The 12,921-nt window shown below is 37.4% G+C and overlaps 1 protein-coding gene across 4 annotated transcripts in view; it reads right to left on the bottom strand.

Annotated features, from left to right (window-relative positions):
• The window catches only part of Cep162 (centrosomal protein 162), an 82,424-nt gene extending 69,503 nt beyond the window's left edge, over positions 1-12,921 (bottom strand). For 2 of the 4 annotated variants that reach the window (XM_020188071.2, XM_074078639.1), the window contains exons 1-5: positions 12,641-12,921; positions 11,685-11,774; positions 9,763-9,874; positions 765-911; positions 289-472 (exon numbers count right to left, since the gene is read on the bottom strand). In XM_020188071.2, the coding sequence (XP_020043660.2) occupies positions 289-472; positions 765-911; positions 9,763-9,874; positions 11,685-11,741 (500 nt within the window). In that variant the 5' untranslated portion in view covers positions 11,742-11,774; positions 12,641-12,921. Of the gene's footprint in view, positions 1-288; positions 473-764; positions 912-9,762; positions 9,875-11,684; positions 11,793-12,640 lie in introns of those variants that run through there. The other 2 variants (XM_074078647.1, XM_074078667.1) reach the window with 2 other exon arrangements.

Here is a 12,921-nt window from a genome sequence, read left to right as displayed (position 1 = left end):
ATTAGTTTCAACAGTTTCTTGGGTATGAAATTTCAGGTGTCTGGAAGCAGAGTAGGCTTTCAACTTCAAATCAACTATTCTGTCCATATATAAGAAAAATCCTTGCAATAATAATAAGCAGAGACTAGAGTTCAAAACTGAGATTTAATTATATCTGTTATGTTTGAGTTTATACCTAAAGATACTTTAATCTAAAAATTTGTATAAAAGTCTGTATAAAAAAATCTACATTATAAAACTACAGAATAACACAAAAATCAGTTAGAAGTTTATTTGTATTCACTTTACCTATGTAATGCTTTAAATTGTGTGGAGTCCTTAGAATCCAGTTCCTTATTTAGTCTTGAATAATCAATGGAAGATGTTAAGCCTTTCTCCAGCCTGGTAAAAAACTGCTCTTTCTCCTCTTGTTCTTCTAATGTGTCCAATCCCATTCCAAGAATACTATGATTGAGCTCAGAAACTACTAGCTCTAAATAGAAGGCACGAATATATTAATACACAGAATTTTGATGAAATTTAGATTATACATTTATTGATACTACATAGTAAATTAAGCAAGTTTACAAATATGTAATAGATTCATAATCAAAATCAATTTGTAAGGTTTAAGGCTTCTCTAGAGTTGAAATTCTAGACTTCTAGGAAGATATTAAATCTGTGTATGTGCTTCAGTAAAAGAGGCTCTCAGACAGCTATGATTTAATTTTTATAAAAATTCTGAATGTAGTAATAATTTAATTCACAGCCCTCTCATTTCTTACCATTTGTTTCTAAGCTGTCAACACTTAAAATAGAGGTTCCACTGCTCTTAAGAAACTGAATTTTTTCAGCAGATTCTTCTTCTGTTTCTATAACAGGCTGAGAAGTCTTCTTTGTTTTCAAATAGCTTACATTTGTTCCAAGCAGTCCTAGGAATACAATTGTTGGCTATTTATGTTCAGAGAACTGTTTTGATCACTATGCCAACACAATAATACTGTTATATTAATTTTATGCATAGCATCTCTAAAATAAACCCACTCTATTAAATAAAAATTCATCAGACCCAGAACTCATAAAAGAAAACTGTAATTTTATTTGATTTCCGTGTATCTTATTAAACAAAACATTTAAAAATTTGCATAAGACTTCTAAAATATATTTTGAAGCATAACTAGTCAATATACTATGCCACATCACTTTTCTTCTGCCTTATTTCCCTGTTCTTTATTTAGAGTTTTTGTTGCTTGACTCCTAACATTTTGCAAATAGATTGTACATAACATGAAACAGCATTCAAAACACAATGGGGGAATAACAGGTACAAGGGCAATTACAGGGGTCAGAGAAAACCCTCTGTGAGTATAAATATCACTTCCAGAAAATAGATGGACATATTAAGAGATCTTTAAAGTCATCATTTCCAAAACATTGGAAATAGTGACTCACCGGAGGAGTCTTACACCAGTATATTAGTACATTGTTGGGGGAGAGGAGGCTATCAAAATTTCTCACAGCATTTTGGAATGTGAAACTTTCTCCAAAATTAATATATATTAAACATATTAAAAGTCTTTTATGACTGATTAGATATTAGATGATATTAAGGAAATCTTATTGTAGCTTTTGGATAATATTATGGTTATATTTTAAAAGACAACACCACCATAAACTATTAAAAAGGAGGGGGGAAGAGAGAGAGTGGTCAGGAAAGAGTAAGTAGATGAAGTGAATTTGATCAAAATATATTACATGTATATTGCAAGTATCACAATGAAACTCCATTATATGATTATTTTAGACTAATAAAAATTATTTTAAAAAGAGATACTTTGAAATATCTGTGGATAGAGTGATATGGTGCTGGAGATTTTTTTTCAGTGTAATATGGTGGAAGGGAAATAGAGAAAGAGAGGGGATTATGGGAGAAATATGACTGGCCATGAGTTAATGATTACTGTTATCAAGACAATGGGTACATGAGTGTACATTCTACTTCTAAGTGTTTGAAATTTTTTATAGTAAGAAGTTTAAAAAAATTTCATGACTCCTAGGCAAGAAAGTATAAATTTATGTTTATGCAGAAAAAGTTTAGAACATTATTCACTCAAATTTTTCTACAAATTAAGTGCCTAGAACAGTGCTAATGCTGGCCATACAATAAAGACCCTTGCCACCATGAAAATTACTCTAACAGGAGGAGCAGATAATCAACAGCAAATAACTTATGGTTGCCTTCTACATCTGATCATTGTACTAAATGCTTAGGATTTATAAGTCAATAAAGTTGTTAAAAAACTCCTGCCTCCACTATTCACAATGGCCAAGTTATGGAAACAGACAAGATGCCCCACTACTGATGAATGGATTAAGAACATGTGGCATTTATACACAGTGGAATTTTACTCAGCCATGAAGAAGAATGAAATCTTATCATTTGCAAGTAAATGGATGGAACTGGAGAACAGCATCTTAAGTAAAGTTAGTCAGGCTCAGAAGACCAAAAATCGTATGTCCTTCCTCATACGCGGACTTTAGATCTAGGGCAAATGCAGCAATGTTGATGGACTTGGGTCACATGCTAAGGGGAGAGCATATATGGGAGGAATGGGGATAGACAGGAAACCCAAAACATGAAAGTGTTTGATTGTCCACTGCAGAGAAGCTAATACAGTAACCTTAAAATGACAGAGGTCAATATGGGAAGGTGACCAGGAAGCAGGGAAGAGATCAGGTAGAGATGAATCAATTTGGGGTATAATACACTTGTGCATGGAAGCAATGTTAGGAATCTCTCTGTATAGGTATCCTTATTTCAACTAGCAAAAACGCTATGTCTTTCTTATTATTGCTTATGTCTACTCTTCAATAAAATTGGAGAAAAGTGCAGAACAGGTCCTGCCTGGAACCAAGGGGGGTGGGGGAAGAGGGGGAGGAAGTGGGGGGCAGAAGGGGAGAAATGGCCCAAACAACGTATGCACATATGAATAAACAAACAACAAAAAAGCTCCTGCTCCTTTGAAGCTTATATTCATGCAAACAGGGCAGGCAATAAGTAAAATAAGTACATTACAAATAAATAGTACATTAAAAATTGGTAAGTGCAAAGAAAACTACAAGAAAGAGTGATAGGGACTGCAGGAGAAAGAGCACTGAAAATTTAAATAGGGTGGGCAAGAATGCCTTCACAGCTCAGACAGAAGCAAAGGATCAATCAATGTGAATACTTCAGAGAAAGAATGTTTAAGGAAGAGGACACCTCCAAGGTGGGAGAAGGCCAGGCACATGTGAAGAGTAAGGAGGCCAGTGAAGCTGCCGTGGCATGTGCAAGGGAAAGGCAGTGTGAGCTAATATGCAGATCACTGGCTTTTATGATGAGTGACATGAGAAGCTATCACAAGGAGGAGGGGGTGATGATATGCACAATGAGACTTCCGGTGTAAAGAAGTTCAAGAACTCAGAACTCAGATTACTGGAGGGTTCAGCCACATGGTAAAAATGCAGTAGAATTGGAGATCACAGTAAAACAGAAGCTAAAATCTATGAGGAATAACCTGGTCACTGGCAGAAGAAGACAAGAAGATACAGTGGATGGTCTAATGACACAATTCATAGGAAACCGGAGAGGAAGCAGCAGGTATAATGGAAAGAAAACAGTAACCACTGGAGATGATTGCTAGAGAAGCAGCAGGAAATCAATAACATATTAATGGGGAGGAGAGCCCTATCAAAACTGGAGAATCCAAGAATATTTCTTCAAGGAAGTAATAATACTGCTATGACATGAATGAAGAGTAGGAAATAACTGGGTGAAGTGGGAAAGGGAGACAACTGCAGACAGGTACAAAGGATGGACCATGGGAAGAGCAAGAAACGTTTGAGGATGCAAAAAAGTTAATGAGGTTGAATCCACAGAGTAAGGGTGAATATGGGAGAAAACAATCCTATAACAGGAAGACCATGGTCATACCACACTTGTCCTCATAGGCCAAGGGTAGAACCATGCTCTTTAGTCAGAGAACACTAGAAAACATTGAAAAAGTCACACAATATCAAAATTTTATACAAGCCCTTTGTGTTTCCACATTTATGAATTTAACCAACTAAAGATCAAAAGTCTCTGGAAAAAAGTGTCTGTATTAAATATGTACAGGTGCTTTATTTTCTTGTTATTCCTTAAAGAATACAACCTAACATTTATTTCCATAACACTTACATTGTACCAGGTACTATAAGTAATCTAGAGGTGACTTAAAGTATATGGGTGGATATACTTACGTTATATGCAAATACTATGTCATTTTACATAGGGGATTTGAATATCCATGGATTTTGGTACTGGTGGCTCTGGAACCAATCCCCTACAGATTTGGAGGGATCACTGTATATTTGTTTTAAAAAACTGACATATGGAAAAGGTAAATAAATACAATATGCAATATAAACATTAAGATTAGGAGCAATCTCAGCTACTTGGGAGATAAGAGATTAGGATTGTGATCCAACCCTGCCTGTGCAAAAACTGTGAGATGCCACCTGAAAAATAATTAAATTAAAAAAGGGCTGGAGGTGTGGTTCAAATGGTAGAACACTTGCCCACGACAGCAAAAAAAAAAAGAAAGAAAGAAAGAAAGAAAGAAAGAAACAATATCACTTTGGGTTAGAAGACAGGCTGATTAAGAGGTCACAAATTGTGACATGAATTTCCTAATTAGTATGCTCTTGGAAAAAGTTATAATGGTTTTACTGGATCAAACAGTAACTTCCATACAGCTAAAGAAAGTAAATGGCCCAGATCAAGCAAGCTCACCAGAGACAAATACAACAGAAACCAAGATCTAGTTTAGTTATTTATACTGAAGAATGTAATTAGCAAAAGGATTAGTTAACTCCCCAGCCAGAACACTTTATCCTTATGGCAACTGAAAGAAAAAGAAATTCTAACACAGAAGTTATTCAGTTTTAATGTTTAATGGCATTTACTCAAAACTAGGAATATATTCCTCTCAAGAGTGCTATTCATGTACTCAGGAATCACATCTAGACTTACACAACAGTGTCTAGTATTCAGAATGTAATATCAACTCCATAAATGCTTATGATTAAACCAGGGACCAGGCTATGCTCTGTGGCAAAAAACAAAACGAAAACCTCTCTCCTGTGTTTAAGCAGAGACTGTTAAAAAGTTTGTTTCTAGATGATCTTTCTTTTACTAATTGAATCTATTTTAGATATACACATTCTTTAAAAACAGTTCCTTTAGTCAGGTTGCAACCCAAGAGTTACTTTTTCTCTTTAGAGTCAATTGTCATAGTTCTACTCTGATTCATTATCTTCAGTGCTAAATCTTTGCCAATGATTTCAAGAATACTTTATTCTATATCTTTTTCAAGCATTAATAGGAGAAATGATTCTTAAAAATAATTCTTCACATGCAGTTTCAGCACTGTTATATAGTTTGGGGATTTATGAAAAACTGTACTAGATTTTTCAATGAGGCACTTCATTAACACTATGGTATTATAGTACTAAGAAAAACTAAGATGTGAACAAGAAGAAAAATCTCTAAATATTCATTTACAAAAACATGTTATTTACAGTTTTGAGAGTCAAGGGATACAAGGAAAAGAAAAGCAGTGTTTCCTGCCCACACAAAGCTTTTAAACCCAAAAGTAGGCCTGAAAGTTACAACCATCAACACAATCTGAATATGCTATTATGGTGTTCTGACCTCAAAGAAAGGAAAACGTAACTGTTAACATGGAGCAAAAAGAGAGTTACAACAGGACTGCAAAGAGTGGTGCTGCCTTACTGGACAAGGAAGATGAGAGGGAGGCACTGACATGGCAGGGAACCACAGACCACAGTACAGAGGTTAGGAGCCAATGGCATTTCCAGGAGAGACGGAGTAACCTAGTGTGGCTGGAGCATGTGAGGAAAACAGGAGGACTCCAGTCAGATTATATAGCACCTCAACTGTCACCCAAGGAATTCAGGCTCAATTTTATGGGAAAAAAAGCAAAAACTACCTGAAGTATTTAACTTGAGGAAAATATAAATTATTTCATCGTAAAATAACCTGTTAATGTAAAAACACAGTATGGAGGCTCCTTGAAAAACTAAAAATAGAACTGCCATGTGATCCAGCAATTCCACTCCTAGGGATATATCTGATAGAACGTAAGTCAAGTTACAACAAAGGCACCTGCACATCAATGTTTTTTGCAGCATTTTTCACAGTAGATAAGCTATGGAAACAGTCCAGATGTTCTACTACTGATGAATGGGTTAAGAAAATATGGCATTTACATACAACGGAATTTTATTCAGCCACAAAGAAGAATGAAATTTTCTCATTTGCAGGTAAATGGATGGAAATGGAGAACATCATCTTAAGGGAAGTTAGCCAAGTTCAGAAGTCCAAAAGCCACATGTTTTCTCTCATCTGTGGAATATAGACCTAATATAAATATAGCAATAATATGAAAAACAGGTTATGCTAACGGAAGGTCACATACGAGAGGGGGAGGGTAAAAGAAGGAAGTTAAGATTAATATGGTTGATGTGTTCTCTGTACAAGAATGAATATAGTTTTTAAACAAGGTGAAACTACTATAAGAAAGGGACTAAGGTAGAAAGAAGAAGGGATGAACCAAATCAGGCTATAAAATGTATATAAATGTAAGTGTCACAAGGAAATACCCTGTGTAGTTATCTTAAATAAGCAACAATGTCATAGTAAAACTTAACAAAGGATGTGAACAACCTCTACAAGAAGAACTACAAACTCTGAAGAAAGAGACTGAGGAAGAGTACAGAAGGTGGAAAAATCTGCTATGCTCATGGAATGGTAGAATCAACATAGTAAAAATGGTTATACTATCAAAAGCAATCTACATGTTCAATGCAATTCCCATCAAAATCCCAATGACATTCATCACAGAGATTGAAAAATCAACCCTAAAGTTCATTTGGAAATACAAGAGACCACAAATAGGCAAGGCAATAGTCAGAAAAAAGAGCAATGCTAGAGGTATCATAATACCTGACTGCAAACTGTTTCACAGAGCCATCGCAATAAAAATAGCATGGTTCTGGCACAAAAACAGATATGAAGATCAGTGGAACAGAACAGAGGACCTGGATATGAATCCACACAGCTATGCCCACCTTATTTTTGACAAAGACACCAAAAACCATATGATGGAGAATAGACAGCCTCTTCAACAAATGTTGTTGGGAAAAGTGGTTATCTGCTTGCAGAAAACTGGAACTAGATCCATGTCTATTATTCTCTACAAGTATTAACTCAAAGTGGATTAAAGACCTTAATATCAGACCCAAAACTCTGAAGTTAGTACAGGAAAGACCAGGGAATACTCTGGAAGCAATAGGTACAGGCAAGGACTTCCTCAATAGAACCCCAGCAGCTTGGCAACTAAGAGAAAGGATGGACAAATGGGACTACATGAAATTAAAAAGCTTCTGCACAACAAAAGAAATGACATGGTCTCTAAACTGAAGAGATCACCCACAGAGTGGGAGAAAATATTTGCTGGCTATACATCAGACAAAGGACTGATAACCAGAATATACAGGGAGCTCAAAAAAACTAAACTTCCCTAAAATCAATGAACCAATAAAGAAGTGGACAACTGAACTAAACAGAACTTTTTCAAAGGAAGAAATCCAAATGGCCAAAACACATTAAAAAATGCTCACCATCCCTGGCCATAAAGGAAATGCAAATCAAAACAACACTAAGATTCCACCTCACTCCTGTTAGAATAGCTATCATCAAGAACACCACCACCAACAAATGTTGGTGAGGATACAGGGAAAAAGGAACCCTCATACACTGCTGGTGAGAATGTAAATTAGTACAACCACGTTGGAAAACAACATGGAGGCTTCTTAAAAAAAGTAAACATAATCTACCATATGATCCAGCAATACAACTCCTAGGTATATACCAAAGGAATGTGACTCAGGTTATTCCAAAGGCACCTGCACACCCATGTTTACTGCAGCACTAGTCACAATAGCAAAGTTATGGAAACAGCCAAGATGCTACACTACCAACGAATGGGTTAAGAAAAAGTGGTATTTATACACAATGGAATTTCACTCAGTCACAAAGAAGAATGAAATTTTGTCATTGGCAAGTAAATTGATGGAACTGGAGAACATCATCTTAAGCGAAGTTAGCCAGGCTCACAAGGCCAAAAATCATGTTTTTCCTCATATGCAAACTTTAGACTTAAAACAAATGCAGTAATTTTATTGGACTTGGGTCACATGCTGAAGGGGAGAACATATACAGAAAGAATAGGGAAAGGGAAGGAAACCTAAAACCTGAAAGTGTTTGATGTGTGTGAGGAGCAGATTACGAGAGGCCTATGAGAACTTGACATAAGCACAGTTGTGCTCAATGATCTGCAGGCTGAGTTTGGCATGGCCCCAGCCACAGAAGAGAGTGAGAGGCAAAATGCAGCACAGCTGCTTTTCCTAAGTTGTTTAAGTTCAGAGAAGTAGACAGAAGGTTTCTCTTGTTACAATATCATGCCCCTCCCTGAGAACTGTTGCTCCACCTCCTTGTTTATCACTGGTTATAAAAGAACCAGCTGAAGAAGGAAGAGGGGTTTTTTTTAATGGAGGATTGAAGGATTTTGATTGGCTGGTGGCAGGTTGTTTATGAGGGTGCCCCTGACGCTGCTGCTGCTGCTGGTTGTTGTGTGTCTTCACCAGAGCATCTTTCTGCACTGAGAACTTTATACATAGGCTTTAGAAAAGCTAAGCTAAAGAAAAGCTAAAGAGAACATGGGACAGTGCAAGTCTGGGGGGCAAAGACTTTAAGAGAGATTAAAGGGAACATGGGACAGTGCATGTCTGAGGGACAAGACTTTAAGAGAGATTAAAGAAAACATGGGACAGAGCGAGTCTAAGTAAAGAGACTTTAAAGAATAGAAAAGATGACTTCACAAGTAAGGTTTTAAAGACTAGAGAAAAGAGGCAAGTAAAAAGAAGAGAATAATAGAGAAAAGAAGTAACGAGGCTGTTGTGCATCTCCATCTCAGCACCCAACACACCTGGCCCCAGCTTTGTCTTCTATCTTTTGTCCTTTCTGCATCTCTAGTTGCCCCCAGTAAGGTCAGTAAAACAAGAGCTCAGGAGAAAGCTCTCAAGAGATGTGCTCACTGCAGAGGAGTGAATAAAGTTATCTTAAAATGACAGAGGCTACTATGGGAAGGTGACCTGGTAGTAGTGAAGAGGTGTGGTAGAGATGAACCAATTTGGGTTGTGATATACATGTGCATGGAAGCAATGCTAGGAATCTCTCTGCATAGCTATCTTTATCTCAAGCTAGCAAAAACACTATGTCTTTCTTATTATCTCTTATGTATTCTCTTCAACAAAACTGGAGAAGAGGGCAGAACAGGTTCTGCCTGAAAGCGAGGTGGGGAAGGGGAGGGGGGGAGGGCAGCAGAGAGATGACCTAAACAATGTATGCACATATGAATAAATGAATAAGCAATAAAAAAAAAGAACTTTTGTAAATGCCACAATGTACTCCCACCCAGCACAATAAAAAAACCTCTCAATTACATAATAAATATGTAATAAAGTAAGGTAATATGAAAATCAATTCAAACTTCAAAAATGCACATTATTAGTATTATTCTGTTTTTATGTTTATATTATTGGAACAAAATCCAGAATTAAACATCTTGACTGACCTCTTGTGGTCAAATAAATGGAAACAAAAAATAGCATATTTACCACCATCTTCAAAATCATCTTCAGTTATCCACCAAGGCACTGTATCATTCTTCATTTCTTTTTTAGGTGGTCGTGGTGTATTGTTTGAAGTTCCAAAAGAATCATCTGAAAGCTAAATTAGATACAAATTATTAAATTTTAAAATATATTTTAAGTTAGAGAATTCTAGATTTATCACTAAAATGTTTCCTTTAATTCTCTCACATTTCAGTTATCACATAAACAATATTCTCAACAATTAATATACCAATTCATATCTGTAAATGTTTTTCCTCTCAGAAGAGTCAATTCCATCCTCTGCTCCCAATAGAACATGCAGAAGGGTACTTCTTTTCTCCAGTTTCTTCCAGGAGACTTAGACTAGGAGGATTTCAGTCCAGGTCAGCCTGGGCAAAAAGTTAAGTTCATATCTCCAAAATAACCATAGCAAAAAGGGCTAGAGGAGTGACTCAAGTGGTAGATTGCTTGCCTTCCATGTAAAGCCCTAAGTTCAAACTCTAGTACCACACAAAACAAGTCAAACTGCTCACCCACAAAAATATATAAACTATATAACTGAGCAAACTGAACAAAATTTATTAAAAAGACCAAGGTAGGTAGCAAGATTCTTAAAACCACAGTTTGCATTATTAAAACAAAATAAAAATAAAAACCAAAACATGGCTTTACCCAAATTTTTGTAACGTAAGACAAAAGCTTTTATGATTTGAGGATGGATGTGAGAAGGAGACAGGAAAGGGTTAGGATGTTGGAGAGAGAGAACGTTTCTTGGAAAGGTGGTAAATGGAATAGAAGAAAAACATTTTCTAAAAGGCCTGTATGATACTACTATACTATTTTAAAATGAAAATGCTTCATATAAGTTTAATCTTTAAAATGCGTGCATATTTGAAATATAAAAACCAGTCTTTCAAATGGGAAGAGAGACTCATTTTGAGTGTCCACTACATTCTGGCAATTGATAGATCCTGTTTTAAATGCTTAAAACAATTCTATATAGTAGGCATTACTGTTTCTGTTAGATAATGAAACTCAGATACTTTCCACATCAAATTCCCTTTATAAACAAGAATGTTAGTGTAATAGGCTAAAAGGTGACTCTCGTAAATGCTCTACAAGCCTCCTTCATTTATGAAAAGACATAGGATATGGTATACTTTTTAATATATCATTCAGTAGACATTTAGTAAGTATCTATTAGGTCCTATATATATAGTAATGAACTCACAGCCATCTTTGTCATAGATCATATGTCTTAGAATAGGAAGTAGACAATAGAGTCACACAAGAAAAGTAACAAATGGGGCTAAGTACTATAAAAAGAATTAAATACATGATATACTAAGAAGTGACTTAGTTACTTCTAACTGGGTTAATAGAAAAAGCCTCTGTGAAGCAGTGAAGAATAGGAAAACAGCATTGTTGTTGGTGGGAAGAGGTAGTGCAAAGCCTCAAAGGTGAAATGAGCTTGACATATCTAGGGAATAAAAAGGGGAGGGGAGGATAAACAGAATGGATGAGTGAAAGAGTGATATGTCAGTAAGGCAATCATAAGCAAAATCATAAAGGATTTCTAAGCCACTGTTTGGATTTTATTCTATATATAATGGAAAAACCAGTAGCATTTTATGCTGAGGATGAAAAGAGTAACAGCCCATCTGGCTTCAGTGTGGTACAAGAAATGCTAGGACACTAGTTGGGAACAGCTGCAGTAGGCCAGGTGAGATGATAATGGTATTGAACTAGCAGGTGCCAGCATGTGAAATAGGAAAATAGGAGAGAATTTAAGGGGTGCTGGGTATATTCTGGAGGTGGAGTTGACAGCATTGTTGAGGGACTGATAATATTTTAGAGGTGAAAGAACTGAAGAATGAGTCTTATGAGACAAATTTTTAATACAGTTTTTAAAAACATGAACTTACCTCTTTCATAAACTGTTCAAATTCCTCATCCAGCTCTTCTTTGGAATAGTGAGCCATACTCAATAAATTTCATTTCCCGAAGCAAACATTCTGAAAGCATTTACAACACTAAATAACAAAAGCCACAAACATCTTTTTGAGGAAATTCTTCACATCATGCATACAATCCAACTCAAACTTCAGAATTCTTTACGACTTCGTATATACGCACAATTATGAGCAGTAAGCTGGTCAAGATAGCCCTCATTCATTAAGCAAACTGATTTGGAAAAGAACTTTGGACACCCGAATTACATTTTCATCTGCTAACATCCAATTATTAAAAACCAGTTTACTTTAGATATTTTTCCAATCCACATTAAAGTTTGCAAAGTACACTTTCCAGATGTGGGGATGCTTCCACATACAAGGCGAATTTATTAGAAGCCTCAGAATTCTTAATAAAGCATAGTTAATGGAGCATACAAATCACCATGAATTTTTTTTGGTGAAACAATGTAAGGCCAACAAAAACGATGCACCGAACCCCTTATGTGGGATCCAGTGACGTGCAACGCAAAGCTCTCCCCTTTCCCTGAATAAGCCCAACTTCGGATCTGCCCGAGATTCTGGACTGTAACTCCTCCAAGCAGCACAAAGGCCAGCTTTCTTTTGCAGGTGGGAGGGGAAGGGGCTGAGGCACCGGGAAGGGGTTGAGGCACGGGGAATAACTGCCCCAACCTGCAGAATAACACCCGCTCCCTTTATTAGCGCTTTCATCAGTTTTGGGGTGCGGACCCTACCAAAAGGTCCTCAGCCTCGCGGCCTCTGGGCTCCGGGAATTGGCGGGAAGACAAAGACGTACTTGGGGGCGGAGTCGGGGAGGGGAAAAGGGCTGCAGGATGCCGAAATCCCCGAGGACCGCGACAGCTGGCCACGAGGGCCCAGGCGGACAAGCCGCGTTCAGCCTCACCTACCTGGACTCTAAATCCCGCGCTTTCCCGGAAGGTCCGTGCGGCCCGGTGTTGTCAGGGTAACAGACGCGAGCTGCTGGGCGCCGGGGATCACGTGGTTCGTAGTCCAGCGCACAGGCTAGTTTCTCAGGGACCTTGCAAGCAAGGTTGGAACCCGGGCTCAGCGGGACACCGCGGCCTGTGAGCGCCGTCGCTGTAGCGCCCGTACGCGCTCTCGCTCCCTGCGCTCCTGGACTCGGTGGCAGCCGCGGTTCCGGGAGATCCGCGACGTAGGTGTACGGGGC

The sequence above is a fragment of the Castor canadensis genome, chromosome 1 (assembly GCF_047511655.1).
Source record: "Castor canadensis chromosome 1, mCasCan1.hap1v2, whole genome shotgun sequence".
NCBI lineage: Eukaryota > Metazoa > Chordata > Mammalia > Rodentia > Castoridae > Castor > Castor canadensis.
The sequence above is the reverse complement of the archived record's forward strand: the minus strand, read 5'-3'. Positions and strand labels throughout refer to the sequence as shown.